Source organism: Geotrypetes seraphini, chromosome 3 (assembly GCF_902459505.1).
Source record: "Geotrypetes seraphini chromosome 3, aGeoSer1.1, whole genome shotgun sequence".
Taxonomy (NCBI): domain Eukaryota; kingdom Metazoa; phylum Chordata; class Amphibia; order Gymnophiona; family Dermophiidae; genus Geotrypetes; species Geotrypetes seraphini.
This window is the reverse complement of record NC_047086.1, coordinates 120,996,026-121,014,607: the sequence shown is the minus strand read 5'-3', so window position 1 is coordinate 121,014,607 and position 18,582 is coordinate 120,996,026. Positions and strand designations below refer to the sequence as shown.

General features: G+C 40.4%; 1 protein-coding gene across 11 annotated transcripts in view; it reads left to right on the top strand.

Annotated features, from left to right (window-relative positions):
- The window catches only part of PKHD1 (PKHD1 ciliary IPT domain containing fibrocystin/polyductin), an 800,857-nt gene that overhangs the window by 5,920 nt on the left and 776,355 nt on the right, over positions 1–18,582 (top strand). For 10 of the 11 annotated variants that reach the window (XR_004538726.1, XR_004538727.1, XM_033936724.1 and 7 more), the window contains exons 2-3: positions 86–210; positions 2,079–2,156. Coding sequence is in view for 8 of the 11 variants with exons in the window: in XM_033936724.1 (XP_033792615.1) it covers positions 156–210; positions 2,079–2,156 (133 nt within the window). In the remaining 3 variants the exon portion in view is untranslated. Of the gene's footprint in view, positions 1–85; positions 211–2,078; positions 2,157–4,411; positions 4,428–18,582 lie in introns of those variants that run through there. The other variant, XM_033936720.1, reaches the window with a different exon arrangement.

The following is an 18,582-nucleotide window of genomic DNA, read 5'->3' as shown; positions in this document are numbered from 1 at the left end:
TCTGAAACGTTCAGTGGTTCTTCGAAATGATATTTCTTTCCTGACACTATGCACATTTACCGTGGCTGTATTTTTTTTCCCCCAGGGACTGGACACTATTTATAGTAACCTAATGCATGAAGGAACTGTGAAGTCACCTTTGTTAAAGCTCAGTGATGATTGTGGTATCATTCTTGGCTTTTCTTAACACCATGGCATTGCACATTGGTGGTGAGTGTTAAAGAGGCCTTTGACATACTATATGATTTAAAGGGTCTGTGTTGAATAAATATGACACAGATATTTTGACTTCTAATTTTGGGAGGGCGAGTTAATGTTTGATATATTTTAAGAGAGTATTATGCCTTCTCTCCATTCTTTGTCTTCTTAAAATAGAAAGCTTTCAGATAGATCCATATCAGAACGAGGGACTATGAACTAGTAGTTAGGAATTTTCTTTCAAAAAGCTGCCTGAGCAAAAATATTTAAGGAAAATGGTAAACTCGCAGAAGGGAAATGCATACAGAAGTTCAATATTTTCACTGCATCTTATTCAATGGTAGATGGTTTTATCGTGGGCTGGTGAATTAAATGCTCTAATACTCATTGAATTCCTATGAGCGTCGGAGCATTTAACTCACCAGCTCGTGGTAGAAACATCTACTGCCGTTTAGAAAAAGGGACCCGTTTTTATAATTGTAATACTTTTTATTATTTTAAACTCAACAAATACAAATTTGAAAAGACAGTACTAGCAAAGAGCATAACAGTAACTTAACAGAAATGAGAATAGCAACATAATCTTAAAATAGACCCTTAGAAATGCAACTATAAATACATAATCATACTAATATTAAACATCCATATAACAAACCCCTACAACAAACACAAAAATTCTAAGTAATCATTGTCATCAATTTAAAATGTAACAACTCCTTTCACCAATAAGGGGGTCCTTTTACCAACCTACAGAAAAAGTTGGCCTTAGTACACCTTTATGAGGGTTTTTACCACTTGTAAAGGCCATTTTTTCTGCCCTAGAAAATGGCCAATTTTCTATTTTCTTAATTTATGGCCATGCACTAATGTCATTAGTGCATGGCCATTAACAAAAATGAGTGCATGAGCGCTTACTGCCTCGCATTTTGCAGGTGATAAGGATTCAGTTAGCACATAGCTATGCAGATATGCTGACTAGTGCAGAAACACCCTCTCTCTCTGCTCCCCGAAACACCCTTCCATGGAAAAAAAATATAAAAAATTATTTTGTATGCGATTTAGGCCAGATTCTATAAACAGCACAGTTGTCAATCAACTGCTAGGCATCTTTTATAGAATCCTGCCTAGTGTGACTAGGCATGCTTAGGTGTCATTTGGTGTCCTAGAGGTAGGCGCCGGTATATTAAGCCTAATTTACCAGTGCCTAACTCGGATGCTTAGTGATGCTCAAGTCAACCTATTCTCCGCCCCTAACCATAGGTGTCAGAGGGCACTTCGACATAGGTGTCACTAGTCGCCGCTCTGAATTCTGCACGGAACTCTTATTTTTTTAAAAATTTATCAATTAATTTCAATGGTGCGGTCAATTACCACGCCATTTAAGCTAATTAACTTGAGAACATAAGAATAGCCTTACTGGGTCAGACCAATGGTCCAGCCAGTCCAGTATCCCGTCTTCACGGAGGCCAATCCAAGTCACAAGTACCTGGCAAAAGCCCAGATAGTAGCAGCATTCCATGCCACCGATCCAGGACAAGCAGTGGCTTGCGTGCGGATCTTAGTTAGGTATTCGTGATTAGGGCACCTAAGAGTGACTAACTTAGGCGCCATTTATAGAATCTGATCCTCTGTGCAAATATCAAACTTATTGCAGGACGTCTGATCGCATCTGCAGCTTAGGAAAAAGAACCCCTAATGTTCACAGACTTTCTACAAAGTTATAAATACACAAGTGTAAAACTGTTAGGTGGTGAGAAACAGACTTAAAATACATTTTCCGATGAAGCTTTGAGTATGCATTTTCTGAGGCCTGACCTATAAAATGTGTTACAGTTTCTTGGAGGTTGATATCTAGTAAGGGATGTGCTCTTTCTCCATAGAATCAACCGTCAGTTTAAATATAGAGCCAAAAGCGGGGAGCGTAGCTGGTGGAACATGGATCATATTAACATTTGATGGTGAGTTTGGCACTTTCAATAAGAACTGTTTGTGCATGTGTGTGTTTGTCTTTCTTGGGAAGGGTAGTAAGAAGGTAACCTCTTAATGTTATAAACCATTTTTGCATGCATTATGCTGATTTACACATGTCAATAATAATAATAATAACGACTTTATTTTTCTATACCGCCACAATCTTATAACTTCTAGGCGGTTTACACTGAAGAGAACTGGACAGCGAATTACAGAATAAAAATAGCAAAAATACAACATATTTCTCAAAAGTCATCAGTATAGAGTTATTAGTTTTAAAATGGTTTCTGATTAGGAGATAAATCTGTCAAACAATGCAGTCTTAATTTCTTTCCTAAATGCGCCGTTGGTCAACCTGGCTCCGTTGATGTAATTGCCTAGCCAGGTTTGCTGTTTGCTTGCTTGAAACTTGAATGAGCTCTTATAAAATTAAGTCACATCTAAAAGTATGCATGTGCTTAGTAGGCAGGCTCAGGGGCAGAGTTTGGGTGGATCGTGAGCAGAGGCATGATTTACACACATATTGTAAACACATACATTCACATCTGCTACTGAGCAGGCATAATTTCATACATCTTCATTCCAGCCACAATTGCTACTGGATTTGTGTTACTATTTTATAAAGACACAAATGCACCTATGTGTCTTTATAAAATGAGTGAAAAATAGGTACATTTCTACCCTATTAACTGTCTTAAATCCTACCCCCCTTTTACTAAGCCACGATAGAGGTTTCTACGGTGGCTCAGAGTGCTAAATGCTCTGACACTTATAGAATTCTTATGAGCATAGGTGCGGCATCGGAGCATTTTGCACCACAAGCCATGGTAGAAACCTCTACCGTGGCTTAGTAAAAGAGGGCCAAAATTATCCTCTTAGTGGGCAGTTCTATAAAGTTAAACACCAAGATGCAGTACTCTTAATTGCTAGAATATTAGTGTACGTCGGCATTTATATGTCAACATTTAAGTACACCCACGGGTTACCATATGTCCTCATTTTAAGAGAACATGTCCTGCTGTTGGATTTCTTCAGATACGTCCTTGAGGTTTTTTTTTTAAATTTTTAGGAAAATATCCACTTTCTTTTTTGTGCATATGACCTACCCACTTAGACTTCCTTTTACAAAGCTGCGCAGCTGAGTGCCACGTGGCAAATGCTCTGACGCTCATTCCATAGGCGTTGTAATGAGGGAGGCCATAGGGGCCATGGCCTCCCCCCAAATTGCCAGCTACAAATACCTCTTGTGATGCTGCAGTAGTGGGACTCTCGTGGGAGCGGCATCTTACTACTGGTTGGCTCCCTGCCGCTTCCCTTCCCTGACATCAACTCCTTCTCCTCCACCACCACTGCCACAGTGTATCTACATCAAATATCTTGAAAAATCACAGCACCACCCTGATTTTAGCCACGGCATCTTCTCTCCACTGCAGCCTGCCCCAGCGGAAAATGGAAGTTGTCAGAGAGGGTGGGCTGCAGTGGAGAAGACGTCAGGGCTGGCAGCAAGGTGGCACTGTGCTTTTATAATACATTTAAGGTAGACACATGGTGGGAGGGGGAGGGAAGGAGTAGATGTCAGTGAAGGGATGCAGCAGAGAGAGCCAATCAACAGGCATGGTAGGGGGAAAAAGAGAAATGGATGTGGAGTGGGCAAAATGGGGAGAGGGATAGAAATATTTGGTAGAGAGGGCAAGATGGGAAAATGGAAAGATTCAGGGGAGGGTAAAGAAGGAGGAGGGAGAGATGGACTACTCTGGGAGAACAGAGAAGGGAGAGATGTCAGGCTTGGAAGGATGGAGTGGAAGGGCAGAAAGGAGAGATGCTGGACTTGGAGAGAGAGAGAAAGAGAGGAAAGAAATGCTGGGTTACAAGGGTGGAGTAAGCAACATGGAGGGGAGATTCTAGAAATGGTGGATTCATGTGAGAGAGTTGTCAAGGAGAGGAGTGAGCAGAATAATGAGTATAGGAGGGTAGAAATGTAATGGGAAGCAGATTAAAGGGAACAGGAGGATCAGAAATGTGAAAGCTAGGGGATGAGAGGAGACAGAAAGTTGATTAGATAAAAAGTAAAAAGGAATAAAGCAATGTTCCCTCTAAGCTGTATGGCCGCACATCTTTTGGTAGCAGGCTACACAGCCAGCACATCAGGACCTCTGGCCATACTCTGCTGCTGCCTGTGGTTTTGTGAAGAAAGAAGTTCAGCTGGAAAGAAAGAGAAGGAGGCTTACTTGGATGTCTTAGAGCCAGCAAGAACACAGGTACAGACCCTTGGGATGAAGCATGAACTTGGGACACAGAAGGGAAGAAGGGAGAGAGGCGCGTTGGGTCATAGAAGGGAGGGAGGGGCGCATTGAGACACAGAAGGAAGGAAGCATAAACTTGGGACAAAGGAAGGAATGAGGGGGGGCATGATTTTAGGTCACAGAATGATGAAAGGGAATGTGTTGGGACAAAGAAGGGAGAGAGGAGTCACAAACTTGGGACAAAGGCTGGAAGGAGGGAGAGAGGGGGCACAAACTTGGGACACAAGGGAGGGAGGGAGCATGAACTTGGGACATAGGATGGAGGGAAGGAGGGAGAGATGCTGAGGTGGGGAGAGAATAGAAAGGGAGAATTGTTGAGCATGAATGTGAGTGAGAGAGAAAGAGATTGTATACATGGGGAAAGGAAGAAAGAGGAGAATTGTTGGGCATAGGGAGGGAAAGAATTGTTGGACATGGTGGTAGGAGAGAAGTGAGGTAGAGAGAGATGAAAGGGAGAAATGTTGAACATGGTGGTGGAGGGAATGGAGGAAGAGATGTGGCATGGTGCTGGAGAGGGGTGATAGAAGGAGAAATGTTGGTCATGGGGCTGGTGGGCAGGGGCAAAAGATGCTACACATAGTCCAGGGCATAAGACAGGGAGAAATGTTGGATGTGGCAGTAGAGGGAGTTGATTTGATGGTTTACAATACTAATACAATTGAAATGAGGGATACATTACGGACTATAAGAATACCCTCTCTGTCCCAGCGGGCTCACAATCTATTTTATATTAAAAATAGAAGAAGAATTAATTCCTAAAGAGATATGAAGAAGAAGAAGTGTACTGTGGATTCAAAAAGGCATACAAAAAGGCTGAACAAAGAAACTACAAAATACAATATAAAGACATAAATAAAGAAGTAGAAAGCAAAAGAAAGGGCAAAATGTAGGCAACCCTATAAAGAAGTGTAAGATACAATAAACCCCAATCAGTCTTAAATAGATTTCATGAACAGCTCATCTGCCACAGTTGGAAAGATGTACCCTGTATCCCTCTCTCTCTCTCTCTCTCTTTCTCCACTCCCTTTGCAGCAAGGGAGGGAATGAAATAGAGAGATGATGAACAGTGAGAGAGAGGGAAATGTTGCACATGGCGGTGGAAGAGAGAGGAAGAAATACTTTGTGCTTTGTGGTTTAATTTTGTGGTTACCATTATGTATCATTAATAAGATTATATTGTGTGCATATGAAAAATGAATGGAAGAAATGGCATTTACAATTAGTACTGTTGTTATGGGGGCAGGGTCTGGGGTGGAGCTGGGGCACTTCTGGAGCAGGGTCTAGAGCAGAGCTTTTGGGCCCCCCAAACAAAAAAGCATTCCGCTGCATCTGGCTCATTCTATTCCTTTGGGTTTCGGAACATTTACCATGCCTAGGATAACCATATGGCTCCAGAAAAAGAACAGATTGAGACACCTGAGTTTTACGTCAAATGCAAGTAAATCCCGGATGTCTCAATCCATTCTCCTTTTTCTGGAGCCATATGGTAACTCTAACTATGCTGGCCCACGCTGCCCGCTTTAGTAATAGAGGGGATTAATAAGAAAAAAAAACATCTCTGGCCTATTAGTCTGGACACATAGGGGTGCTAAAGAGACAGAAGAGAATTGTTGATCTCCTCTATTTCCCTGATGATTGAATCAGTCAGAGGAATTTTGTTTGTGTAACAGAACTTTAAGCATCTTCACATGTATCTCGTAAGTCAACCAAAGTTGACTCTTCTGATAAATAGGCTTGGGCTCAGCCGGAAATCTGGAAGTTTTTGAAAAGCTGATTATTCTCTACTGCTGTGCTGTAAATCAGTCACTATTTGATGTGTGTTCATTAACTAAAAGCCATTTACTACGATTAAATATTTCTGTAATAAAGGTAGTAACCATTTCTTGGGTTCTCTTTTGTCCCTCCCCAAAGATGACAATTCTACTCAACCACTTATGCTTTATAAATACAAGGCATAAATGTATTTATTTAGTTTTAGAGCCCGTCCTCCAAAAGAGCTCAGAACGGATTACAAGGATACATACACATAAGTTTTCAGGATCAATATCATACTGTACATGGTACAGGATCAATAACAAGTTACAGAAAATTGGGATGATTTTAGATAACACACATGCTATGGGGAAACTAAAACATATATTAGTGAATCTATATGCTACAGGATCAATAATGAGCTACAGGATCAGTACACACATGTTATGGAAAACTGAGAGGGTTTTTCATAACGTTCATTCTATGGAGAAATTGAGAACACGCATGCTTTAGTGAATCTAAGAGTATACAAGCTATATAGAGTCTCAGGATGGTATCTGCAGGGCTGTAATAGATTAGAGCACAGATTCAGGGGCCCTGAGTTATGGTGCATTGGGTCCTGGTTGGTTAAAGTTTGAGGCCAGGAGCGAGTTGGCTCACGAACAGGAGCGTGTTTACTGCCTTCCGTAAAGGCAGTAGGTTGCCAATTTCCCTGATGGCAGAAAGGAAGTTGGTTCCATAGTTTAGGCATGCTGAAAGAGTACGATCACTTCTTGGCTGTTTCCAGGTGGAGGCAGTTTGCTGGAGAGCTGAACAGCCTGCGTTCAAGTTGTGATCGTAGGGGATGCCGAAAGTGGTAGATTCAGAGCTTCCTTGCTATGTAGTCAGAGATCATGTCATGGAAGCGTTTAAAGGCTAACATTAGTTTTTGAAAATAGAGCTCTGGTATATTGGAAGTCAATGGGCCTGGTTCAGTGCAGGAGAGATGTGGTTGAAAGGGCCATGATTCTGTAGGAGTCTCACTGCTGCATTCTGGACTCTGTAATTGGTGTTGCTTCTTGGCCTTTGTAGACACTATTGCAATAGTCCAGGTTGGCCAGTACGAAGGCTTATAACAGATGGATGAAGTCTGTTTCAGAGAAGTAATGGTGGATGGGTTTTAGTTGTCGTAAGTAGTAGAAGGAGGTAGATGCTACCTTGGAGATTTGGGCTGATAGAGTCAGGCCAGCATCCAGCACTCGGCCATGTAATTCCAGCAGTACTGTTTCGGTGCTGTGATAGCTTCTGAAACCAGATTGGTGTGTGGAGAGAGTATTCTGGTTCTTTGATGAATGTGATTATTTGGTGTAGCAATGCTATTTTCTAGGAGCTTCGATGCAAAGGGGAGGTTGGAGACTGGCCTATAGTTGCTCGGTGGGTCTGTTACTATAGTGTGTAACTTATTCTTACAGCAGTAGTGTAGCCAGATATACTATGTATTATGGAAGTCTCAGCTCAAATGGGCACACAATTCTACCCCTCTCATGCTATCTGACCCCACCTCTGCCCCTGCACCAGCAGCCCTCAACAAAAAATAAATACTGAGCTGAAAGCACTGTCCATGCAGTGCTCTTACAGTGGCAACACATAGATAGTACACCCAACTGAGGCAAGCAGGGGAGTTGCCTGTTCTGGCCGCCAGAGGACTTCTTCAGCTGGCAGTCTTGGGGATCTCCGGCAGCTGTAATAAAGTGTGAATCCCCAAAGCCCTCCCTACCCCCCCCCCCCCCCCGTGGCTATGCCACTGACTTACTCGAATAACTATAACTGTCTTGTGGGTAACAGCTAGTATTCTATAAGTTATGCCTGCAAATGGTGTCTATGGTGACTTGTTATTTGTATGGAATGAAAGGGTAATACCCTGCATTCTGTAACTTCTCCACATGCATTAGGGACTTGTGAGACATTACAATGGGCGGGATGTCAAGCAATATTATTACCTCCCTTTTACAAGGTACTCTCTGTGTAGATCAAAGGTAAACACAGCAGAGTCTGGGGAAAAAGTAAAAAACAAAACTTGCCTCAGCCCTGGAAAAAGATTCTTCAATAGGTTAGGGAGCATAATAATACTGTGTTCCAAAATAGTGAATGTTATTGAGACAAAAACAGAGAACAATAGCTGACCAATGTAAAATCAAGATTTTAATTTATAATTCAGATTCTCTTCCAAATTTAGGTCCTCTTTTACTAAGCTGTGATAGAGGTTTCTACTGTGGCCCAGGGCGCTAAATGTTCTGATACTCATAGGAATTCTATGAGTGTCGGAGCATTTAGCGCTCCAGGCTGTGGTAGTAGGGCTACCATATTTCTGTCCATAAACCCCTGGACACGTGACCCCGCCCCTTTCCACCTCCAGCCCTGACCCGTTCCACCTCCACCTCATCTGCGCATGCTCAAGAGGCTCTCCAGATGTGGCCGGAGCTTGTCAGGTCTTTCCAAAACTCAGCCAAACAGCTGAGTTTTGGAAAGTCCGTCCTGGAACCCGGACAGTCCTCTAAAAAGAGGACATGTCTGGGTTTTCCTGGACATCTGGTAACCTTATGTGGTAGAAACCTCTACCACGGCCTAGTAAAAAAAGAAAAAAAAAAGTGTGTGTGTTGGGGGTGGGTGGATTAATGAGCAATCAGATTGGGAATCCCATTCTTCTTTGGATCTCAGAATCACATGCACTTTGTACTGTTTTGAAGGAAGACCAATGTCTTTCATCTTTAGACATATGGGAAGAGTTCTACTAAATAGCTTCTGGGATTTAAAAAAAGGCTTGGATAATTTCCTAAAAGAGAAGTCCATAGGCCATTATTGAGATTACTTGGGGAAATCCACAGCTTATTCCTGGGAATTACCTACGTACTTGGGACCTGGGTTGGCCACTGTTGGGACCAGGATACTGGGCTTGATGTACCTTCAGTCTATCCCAGTATGGCAATTCTTATGTGCTCTAATGAGGGAAATAGAGAGGCTCTAAAGTCTCTTGACCCACAGACCTCAGAAATGCCTCGGGGTATGTTCCTAAGTCTTCAGAGAACATACACACCACAAGTGGCACCCATAGTCGTCATAGGTCTAATGTTAGTTATTTATATTTATTTAATTTAAATAGCTTATATAGATATTTTAGATATCAAAAAAGTACTCATCTTTTGTTTACATCTACGCGGGTGGGGGTAGGCACTCCGACATAGACTATGTTTCGCCCACACGGGCTGTATCAAGGAATCCCCCTGCGAATAATAACATTCTATTAGAATAATTTAAATGTATAATACTTTTAGAGCAATAAAAAAGCATTCTATCATACCTTACATCCAGCGACTCATGCTTCCCGCTGTAGAGTTTTATATAGGAAAACATGGCCGCGGCGTTCTAAAGCTATAAATAGCTGAATTCTAACGTAATGACGTATATCTAGCGTCAGACACACCTCCTGTCTTAATTCCCTGTCAGATCTTCAAGGCTTCATTCAAATTAAAGAGAACCACTCGATTTCAGCGTTAAGTCCTAAAGGTATCACAGTATTTAATCTGTAAATCCACTTCTGTTCTTTGAAATTTAGTTTTTCTTTAATATTTCCACCCTCCCACCCACTAGAGACCTGATCTATGACCCTCCATTTAATATCTTCAATTGTATGCTTTTTCTCCCTCCAATGTAGAACAAGGGGGGCCTCTAAATTCCCTGTTTTTATTCTAGACTTATGCTCTGTTAGACGAATATTAATTTTCCTGCTTGTTCGTCCAACATAAAGCAATTGGCAAGGACACCGAATCATATAGATGACTGAAGAGCTCTGGCAGGATGTATTCGAGCGAGCTCGATAGACAGTGTTAGTCCCCGGATCCTTCCAAGTGGGACCTTCAAGCGTTTGATCGCACCATTGGCATTGGGCACAAGCTTGATGGGTAAATGTAATGTTGTCATCTCTTCTTTTAATTTCGTAACGGTGTGTGGATAGAAATTCCCCCACTGTCTTCCCCCGTTTATAAGAAACAGTAGGATAATCTTGAAATTGAGGGCTGAGTTGGAGAGTCCGCCAATGATTCTTAATTATTGCAAAGAAAGCAGTACTTAAAGGCATATATGGAAGTACCATTATTAGCTGTTCCTCTAAAGGTTCTATATTTTTCTCCCTAAGGAGAAGAGGTCGTTGAGCAAACTTTGCCCTAAGATAGGCACGTTTGACTGATTTACGAGAATAGCCCCTCTCGTAAAACCGATCACTAAGATGTTTAGCTTGTATTTCGAAATCTTCATCTGAAGAGCAGAGTTTCTTAATACGTAAGAATTGACTCACCGGGATATTAAACTTCAGAAGAAAAGGATGATAGCTAGAAAAATGGAGGAAATGATTTCTATCCACTTCTTTCCGGAATAATGTTGTTCTAATTTGTTGTTTACCATTTTTTATCAGGAGGATATCAAGAAAAGAGATATGATTTTCATGGTAGGTCATAGTGAATTGCAGGTGAGGGTTGAGAGAGTTCAGCCATATTAAGAAATCATTCAGTTCGGATTCAGATCCGTCCCAAAAAATCAGAATATCATCCAGATACCTTTTCCAGAGGATAATATGTTGAAAATTGGAAGCAGGAAAGACTTTAGAAAGTTCAAAATGGGCAACATATAGACTTGCCAAAGTAGCCCCCATTGCCACACCCTGCGTTTGCTTATAAAAGTTCCCATTGTACCAAAAGAAATTTTCGGTTATTACTAACCTAGCTAATGCTAGAACCCATTCATATTTAAACCTGCCCAAATCTATCTGCATAAGAGTCTCTTTAATCACCCCTAAAGCAGCTTCTTGGGGTATTTTTGTATATAGAGATGTTATATCCAGAGTCACAAAAAAGGTAATATCCCCAAATTTTTTGTTATCTTCTAATATACGTAATAAGTGAGCAGAATCTTTTATATAGGATGAGATTTTCAGGACTTCTGGTTTTAGAAAGTGGTCCACAAATTTGGACAGTGGTTCTAGAATTGATCGTCTCGTAGATACAATAGGTCTCCCCGGGGGGTCTTTAAGTCTTTTGTGTATCTTAGGCAGCATATAAATTTTCGGGGTGGATGGTCCTACTTCTAGAAGGAAATCAGCTTCCTTCTGAGTCAAAAATTTTCTTTGCATACCTTCTTTGATAAGTTTTTCAATTTCCAATTTCAGTGTCTCTGTAGGATCTTTATCCAGCTTCTTATAAGCTAGAGAATCTGACAGTTGTCGGTTGACTTCTATATCATATGCTTTTCGGTCTTGTATTGTGATGGCACCCCCTTTGTCAGCTCTCATTATCATCAAATCAGAATTATCACAGAGTTCTCTTAGAGCAAACTCTAATTTTTTTGAGAGATTATATATCCTATTACCTCCATAGTATTTTTGTTCTAACTCACTCAGATCTTTCAATACTAGATCTCTAAAGGTAAGGAGAAAGGGTTTAATAAAACCGGGAGGGCACCATTTAGACGGTCTTTTCATAATTGAAGTATCAGATCCGGGAGGATTTTCTTCAAAAAATACCTTCAATTGTAGCTTCCTGAAAAACCGAAAAAAAGCAATCCTCATTAGATATGAATCATATTTAACTGTGGGTACAAATCCTAGGCCGAACTGAAGAACTTGAAGTTGAAGAGCTGAAAGTGTGGTTGAAGAGAGATTAATCACTGTTTCTGATATTGTTTTGAGCGCAGGCTCGGGCCGGTTTGGTCGCGAGGTCTCTGTATGAATTTCCCTCGTCCTTTGGGTGGTTCGTTTTGTTTTAGAGACGACGTTGAGCTCTCTTCTGTAGTTGATTGTAGACTAGAGCTATCAGTGGTTTCACCACTACTTCCATCTGAAGTACCAGTAGATCCATCAAAGACCACTTTTTTAGTGGTATTATATGGCCCCTATATGGATCTACTGGTACTTCAGATGGAAGTAGTGGTGAAACCACTGATAGCTCTAGTCTACAATCAACTACAGAAGAGAGCTCAACGTCGTCTCTAAAACAAAACGAACCACCCAAAGGACGAGGGAAATTCATACAGAGACCTCGCGACCAAACCGGCCCGAGCCTGCGCTCAAAACAATATCAGAAACAGTGATTAATCTCTCTTCAACCACACTTTCAGCTCTTCAACTTCAAGTTCTTCAGTTCGGCCTAGGATTTGTACCCACAGTTAAATATGATTCATATCTAATGAGGATTGCTTTTTTTCGGTTTTTCAGGAAGCTACAATTGAAGGTATTTTTTGAAGAAAATCCTCCCGGATCTGATACTTCAATTATGAAAAGACCGTCTAAATGGTGCCCTCCCGGTTTTATTAAACCCTTTCTCCTTACCTTTAGAGATCTAGTATTGAAAGATCTGAGTGAGTTAGAACAAAAATACTATGGAGGTAATAGGATATATAATCTCTCAAAAAAATTAGAGTTTGCTCTAAGAGAACTCTGTGATAATTCTGATTTGATGATAATGAGAGCTGACAAAGGGGGTGCCATCACAATACAAGACCGAAAAGCATATGATATAGAAGTCAACCGACAACTGTCAGATTCTCTAGCTTATAAGAAGCTGGATAAAGATCCTACAGAGACACTGAAATTGGAAATTGAAAAACTTATCGAAGAAGGTATGCAAAGAAAATTTTTGACTCAGAAGGAAGCTGATTTCCTTCTAGAAGTAGGACCATCCACCCCGAAAATTTATATGCTGCCTAAGATACACAAAAGACTTAAAGACCCCCCGGGGAGACCTATTGTATCTTCGAGACGATCAATTCTAGAACCACTGTCCAAATTTGTGGACCACTTTCTAAAACCAGAAGTCCTGAAAATCTCATCCTATATAAAAGATTCAGCTCACTTATTACGTATATTAGAAGATAACAAAAAATTTGGGGATATTACCTTTTTTGTGACTCTGGATATAACATCTCTATATACAAAAATACCCCAAGAAGCTGCTTTAGGGGTGATTAAAGAGACTCTTATGCAGATAGATTTGGGCAGGTTTAAATATGAATGGGTTCTAGCATTAGCTAGGTTAGTAATAACCGAAAATTTCTTTTGGTACAATGGGAACTTTTATAAGCAAACGCAGGGTGTGGCAATGGGGGCTACTTTGGCTCCATATGTAGCAAGTCTATATGTTGCCCATTTTGAACTTTCTAAAGTCTTTCCTGCTTCCAATTTTCAACATATTATCCTCTGGAAAAGGTATCTGGATGATATTCTGATTTTTTGGGACGGATCTGAATCCGAACTGAATGATTTCTTAATATGGCTGAACTCTCTCAACCCTCACCTGCAATTCACTATGACCTACCATGAAAATCATATCTCTTTTCTTGATATCCTCCTGATAAAAAATGGTAAACAACAAATTAGAACAACATTATTCCGGAAAGAAGTGGATAGAAATCATTTCCTCCATTTTTCTAGCTATCATCCTTTTCTTCTGAAGTTTAATGAGTCAATTCTTACGTATTAAGAAACTCTGCTCTTCAGATGAAGATTTCGAAATACAAGCTAAACATCTTAGTGATCGGTTTTACGAGAGGGGCTATTCTCGTAAATCAGTCAAACGTGCCTATCTTAGGGCAAAGTTTGCTCAACGACCTCTTCTCCTTAGGGAGAAAAATATAGAACCTTTAGAGGAACAGCTAATAATGGTACTTCCATATATGCCTTTAAGTACTGCTTTCTTTGCAATAATTAAGAATCATTGGCGGACTCTCCAACTCAGCCCTCAATTTCAAGATTATCCTACTGTTTCTTATAAACGGGGGAAGACAGTGGGGGAATTTCTATCCACACACCGTTACGAAATTAAAAGAAGAGATGACAACATTACATTTACCCATCAAGCTTGTGCCCAATGCCAATGGTGCGATCAAACGCTTGAAGGTCCCACTTGGAAGGATCCGGGGACTAACACTGTCTATCGAGCTCGCTCGAATACATCCTGCCAGAGCTCTTCAGTCATCTATATGATTCGGTGTCCTTGCCAATTGCTTTATGTTGGACGAACAAGCAGGAAAATTAATATTCGTCTAACAGAGCATAAGTCTAGAATAAAAACAGGGAATTTAGAGGCCCCCCTTGTTCTACATTGGAGGGAGAAAAAGCATACAATTGAAGATATTAAATGGAGGGTCATAGATCAGGTCTCTAGTGGGTGGGAGGGTGGAAATATTAAAGAAAAACTAAATTTCAAAGAACAGAAGTGGATTTACAGATTAAATACTGTGATACCTTTAGGACTTAACGCTGAAATCGAGTGGTTCTCTTTAATTTGAATGAAGCCTTGAAGATCTGACAGGGAATTAAGACAGGAGGTGTGTCTGACGCTAGATATACGTCATTACGTTAGAATTCAGCTATTTATAGCTTTAGAACGCCGCGGCCATGTTTTCCTATATAAAACTCTACAGCGGGAAGCATGAGTCGCTGGATGTAAGGTATGATAGAATGCTTTTTTATTGCTCTAAAAGTATTATACATTTAAATTATTCTAATAGAATGTTATTATTCGCAGGGGGATTCCTTGATACAGCCCGTGTGGGCGAAACATAGTCTATGTCGGAGTGCCTACCCCCACCCGCGTAGATGTAAACAAAAGATGAGTACTTTTTTGATATCTAAAATATCTATATAAGCTATTTAAATTAAATAAATATAAATAACTAACATTAGACCTATGACGACTATGGGTGCCACTTGTGGTGTGTATGTTCTCTGAAGACTTAGGAACATACCCCGAGGCATTTCTGAGGTCTGTGGGTCAAGAGACTTTAGAGCCTCTCTAACCACCACGCTATTCTTTTGAATATTTGGAGGGGTTTCAAATATAAGAGCCTGATATAATTGACTTCTAATGAGGGAAAAGCACACAAACCAGTCTCTGTAGCTTCTTTCCCAATTCTGCACCACCACCTAGTGGTAAAACACAAACACTACATATACACATTCTCGGTATTAGAGACTATGTTTATCTTTTATCTATGACAAGCTTTTCTGTAGTTAAGACAAATAGTTCCTGTACAGATTAATTTTTAAAATAAAAGTTTAACATTTCTTGCACTTTTATAGAACCATATGTAACTGGTCAGACAAGTTTGCATAACTCTCGCAAGGTACTAGTCCCCTTGAGGCCATCTTCTGTGGCATAGCCCCTGGTAGACCATTATGGACCTAGCAGACCCCCTGAGGACAGGGGTGGGGGAGAAGAGCTATTTTCAACACCCTAATGTAGAGACAATTTCTCACTCTTAGAGTTTTTCTTCTCCCACTCAAATATTCAAAAAGAAAATGCTGACCATGCTAATGAGGTTCAGTGAATCAATGCAGTAAGTTAATCTGCTAACTCAGAGATATTCAACAAGTCAAGGAAAGGGACTTGTGTACTGCCTTTCTGTGGTTACATGTTCAAAGTGGTTTACATGTAGCAGTGGCGTACCTAGGGTATGTGGCACCCGGGGCCCATCATTTTTTGACACCCCCCCCCCCCCTCATGGAAAAAATTTTTTTTTTTTTTTTGCAATAACCATGAAATGGAATAAATGGTCAGAATAGAAACAGGCAGTGAAAATTTTCTTTTATTGAACCTCATTTATGTAACCATTATTCCAAACATAACATAACATAAATTATGTCGGAATTGTCATGACATCAGAAGTACATATGGAGTAGTTGCAGGTGATGCTTGGGACAGTTCTGATTATGTTAGTTTGGTTTTATGTGTTTTTTGAATAGAAGGGTTTTTATTTCTTTTTTTAAGGTTTTGTAGTTTGTGGTCGAGGTCAATAGGTTGTAGAGTTGGGGGTCAAGTGTTGCAGCTCGAATGGCTAGGAGGTTGTCGAACAGTTTTTTTCTTTTGACGTTTTTGGTTGGAGGGTGTGTGAATGGTGCGTGAGTTCTCCTATGTCTGTTTGAAGTGGATTGAATTATTTAGCTGAAGAAATTAGTTACCCCCCCATTCCACACACATTAATTCTCTTCCATTTTTGTTCCCATTATAAAAAAAACACTGATAAGTTCCCAGGAAAAAAATACATTAAAATAAGAAGTGAAAACAAAGGCCCCTACAGATGAGAACATAACATAAGAATAGCCTAACTGGGTCACACCAATGGTCCATCATGCCCAGTAGCCCATTCTCATGGTAGCCAATAGTGCTGCCCGATTCAGAGAAAAATATTTCATTCGATTCGATTCACCCTGTTGAATCGATTTTTCGATTAGATTCACTGTTAATGACACCGCTTTTTAAGTTTAAACAAAGTATAACAATAAATTTCACAACAACAATAAATTTCACAAAGTACTTAAAAATAAAAAATCACATTTTTCCATTAAAGCAGTTCTGGAGACATTTGCTTGAACAGTCTTTTTTCCCAGTCCATAAGCAAGCAATATGAAAAAGATTTCCTTAATTATCTACTCAAACATTTTTGCTATTTACTTTCATTGTACCTAGACTATTATTCAGTAGAAAAAATTTAGTTTGTTCAATCAAGCAGAACATTCACTCATAGAAGTCCAATGTCCACACAGGATTTGATTGAACAAACCATATTTTTTCTACTGAATAATAGTTTAGGTATACTGAATAGCAAAAATGTTAAAGCCACACAGAAAAGCAGTAAAAGTCAATAGGTTCTCCAAGTGGGAACAACCTGATGTCTCAGCACTTGAGGAAAAGACCACGTAATAATGTTTATAAGATAAATCATATAAATGATTATACTGAAGCAGGGTGTCCTCAGCGTGAGAGGTAAGCGAGAGGAGAGAATTCTCCAGTGCTTTACACAATAAGGCTCCTCTGCCTGCAGTGCACACCATCATAGGACACCTCAGGTGTGCTCAAATTAATCAATGTGATAAATTAAACAGTGATAAACAATTGGTCAATCACAAGAGTGCAAGATCAAACAGGTTGTTCCCACTCAGAGAACCTATTGACTTTACTGCTTTTCTGTGTGAGTAGATAATTAAGCAAATTTCTGATAGCCTACAGAACTGATTCTCACTTTCCATCCCCAGCCCCCAAGACTTACCAGACCCCCCCTGCCGATGCATTTACTTACTGCCTGAACTGGATATTAAATCGTGGGGAAGAGAGGAGAAATGCGGGGAAAGAGCCAGCCAAAACTAGTATTTGTTGCTGCTGAGTGCACCAATCCAGGGCAAGCAGACGCTTCCCCCATGTCTTAATAACAGACAATGGACTTTTCCTCCAGGAATTTGTCCAAACCTTTCTTAAAACCAGCTACGCTATCTACTTTTAACATAACTTCTGGCCACTTCATTTTTAAGCTTAGATCTTTCCTTCCAAACAGAGACCTTGCTAGATGTCAAATACAGCACAAGGTAACTTCACATGGACTTAACTGTGCAGGAAATGAATCTCCTCATACACCCACCATATAGTGCAAAAATGTGCAAAGGTCTGTTTTTTTCTTTCGATCACTACATAGCCTAATGCCACACAAGCAGCGCTGTTACAAACATATTCTGAAGGTCAATGCTAAGGTTGACAAAGTTTCCTTCCTTGGACCAGAAGGAGATACTGACAAACCACTGGAAGAGATTCTAAAACAACTACCCAGAAATAACACCCAAAGACCCACTCAGTGTGTGAACCAGTTGAGTGGAGTGGACTAACTGGGGGTGGAAATGGGCCCAGAGTTTGCTCAGCAGAATTTCCCAGACTACCTCTTCCTCTCAACACACTGACATGCTACCACCACCACCAACACTAGGAACACCTCACCGAGTATGCCAGCAATGCTTATAAACTTTATAAAACACATTATTATATTTTCTTATAAAGCATATATTTTAACTGAACTCAGCCTTGCCATTCACAAAAATAGAAAAGTTCCCATTTCAAGCTGTCTCATGTACACTTTTCAAATCTAACATATTGTAATCACAAAACAGAAAATAAAATTATTTTTTCTACCTTTTGTTCTCTGATCAATATTCAAATCTTGTTGGTCCCAGGCTCTTGTTGTCTTGCTTGCCAGGGTCTCCTTTCTCCATGCTAACCATCCGTCTGCCATCTCTGTTCTCCCCTTCCGTTTCCCTTCCCTCTCCCGGAGATCTGGCATCTTTCCTTTTTTTTGTCTCCATCCACAGATTCACCTTTTCTCAACTCCCCACCACCCCAGGATCCACCATCTCTCCCTTTCTGTTCCCAACTATCCTCCTATCCAGTATCTCTATCCCCCCTCCACACCATCCCCTGTTTCCAAGTTCTCTCCCTTTCTGTTCCTTCCCTCCCTAAATCCCATTATGCACCATCTCTCTCCCACTCCTCTGTTTTTAGACCCATTATTT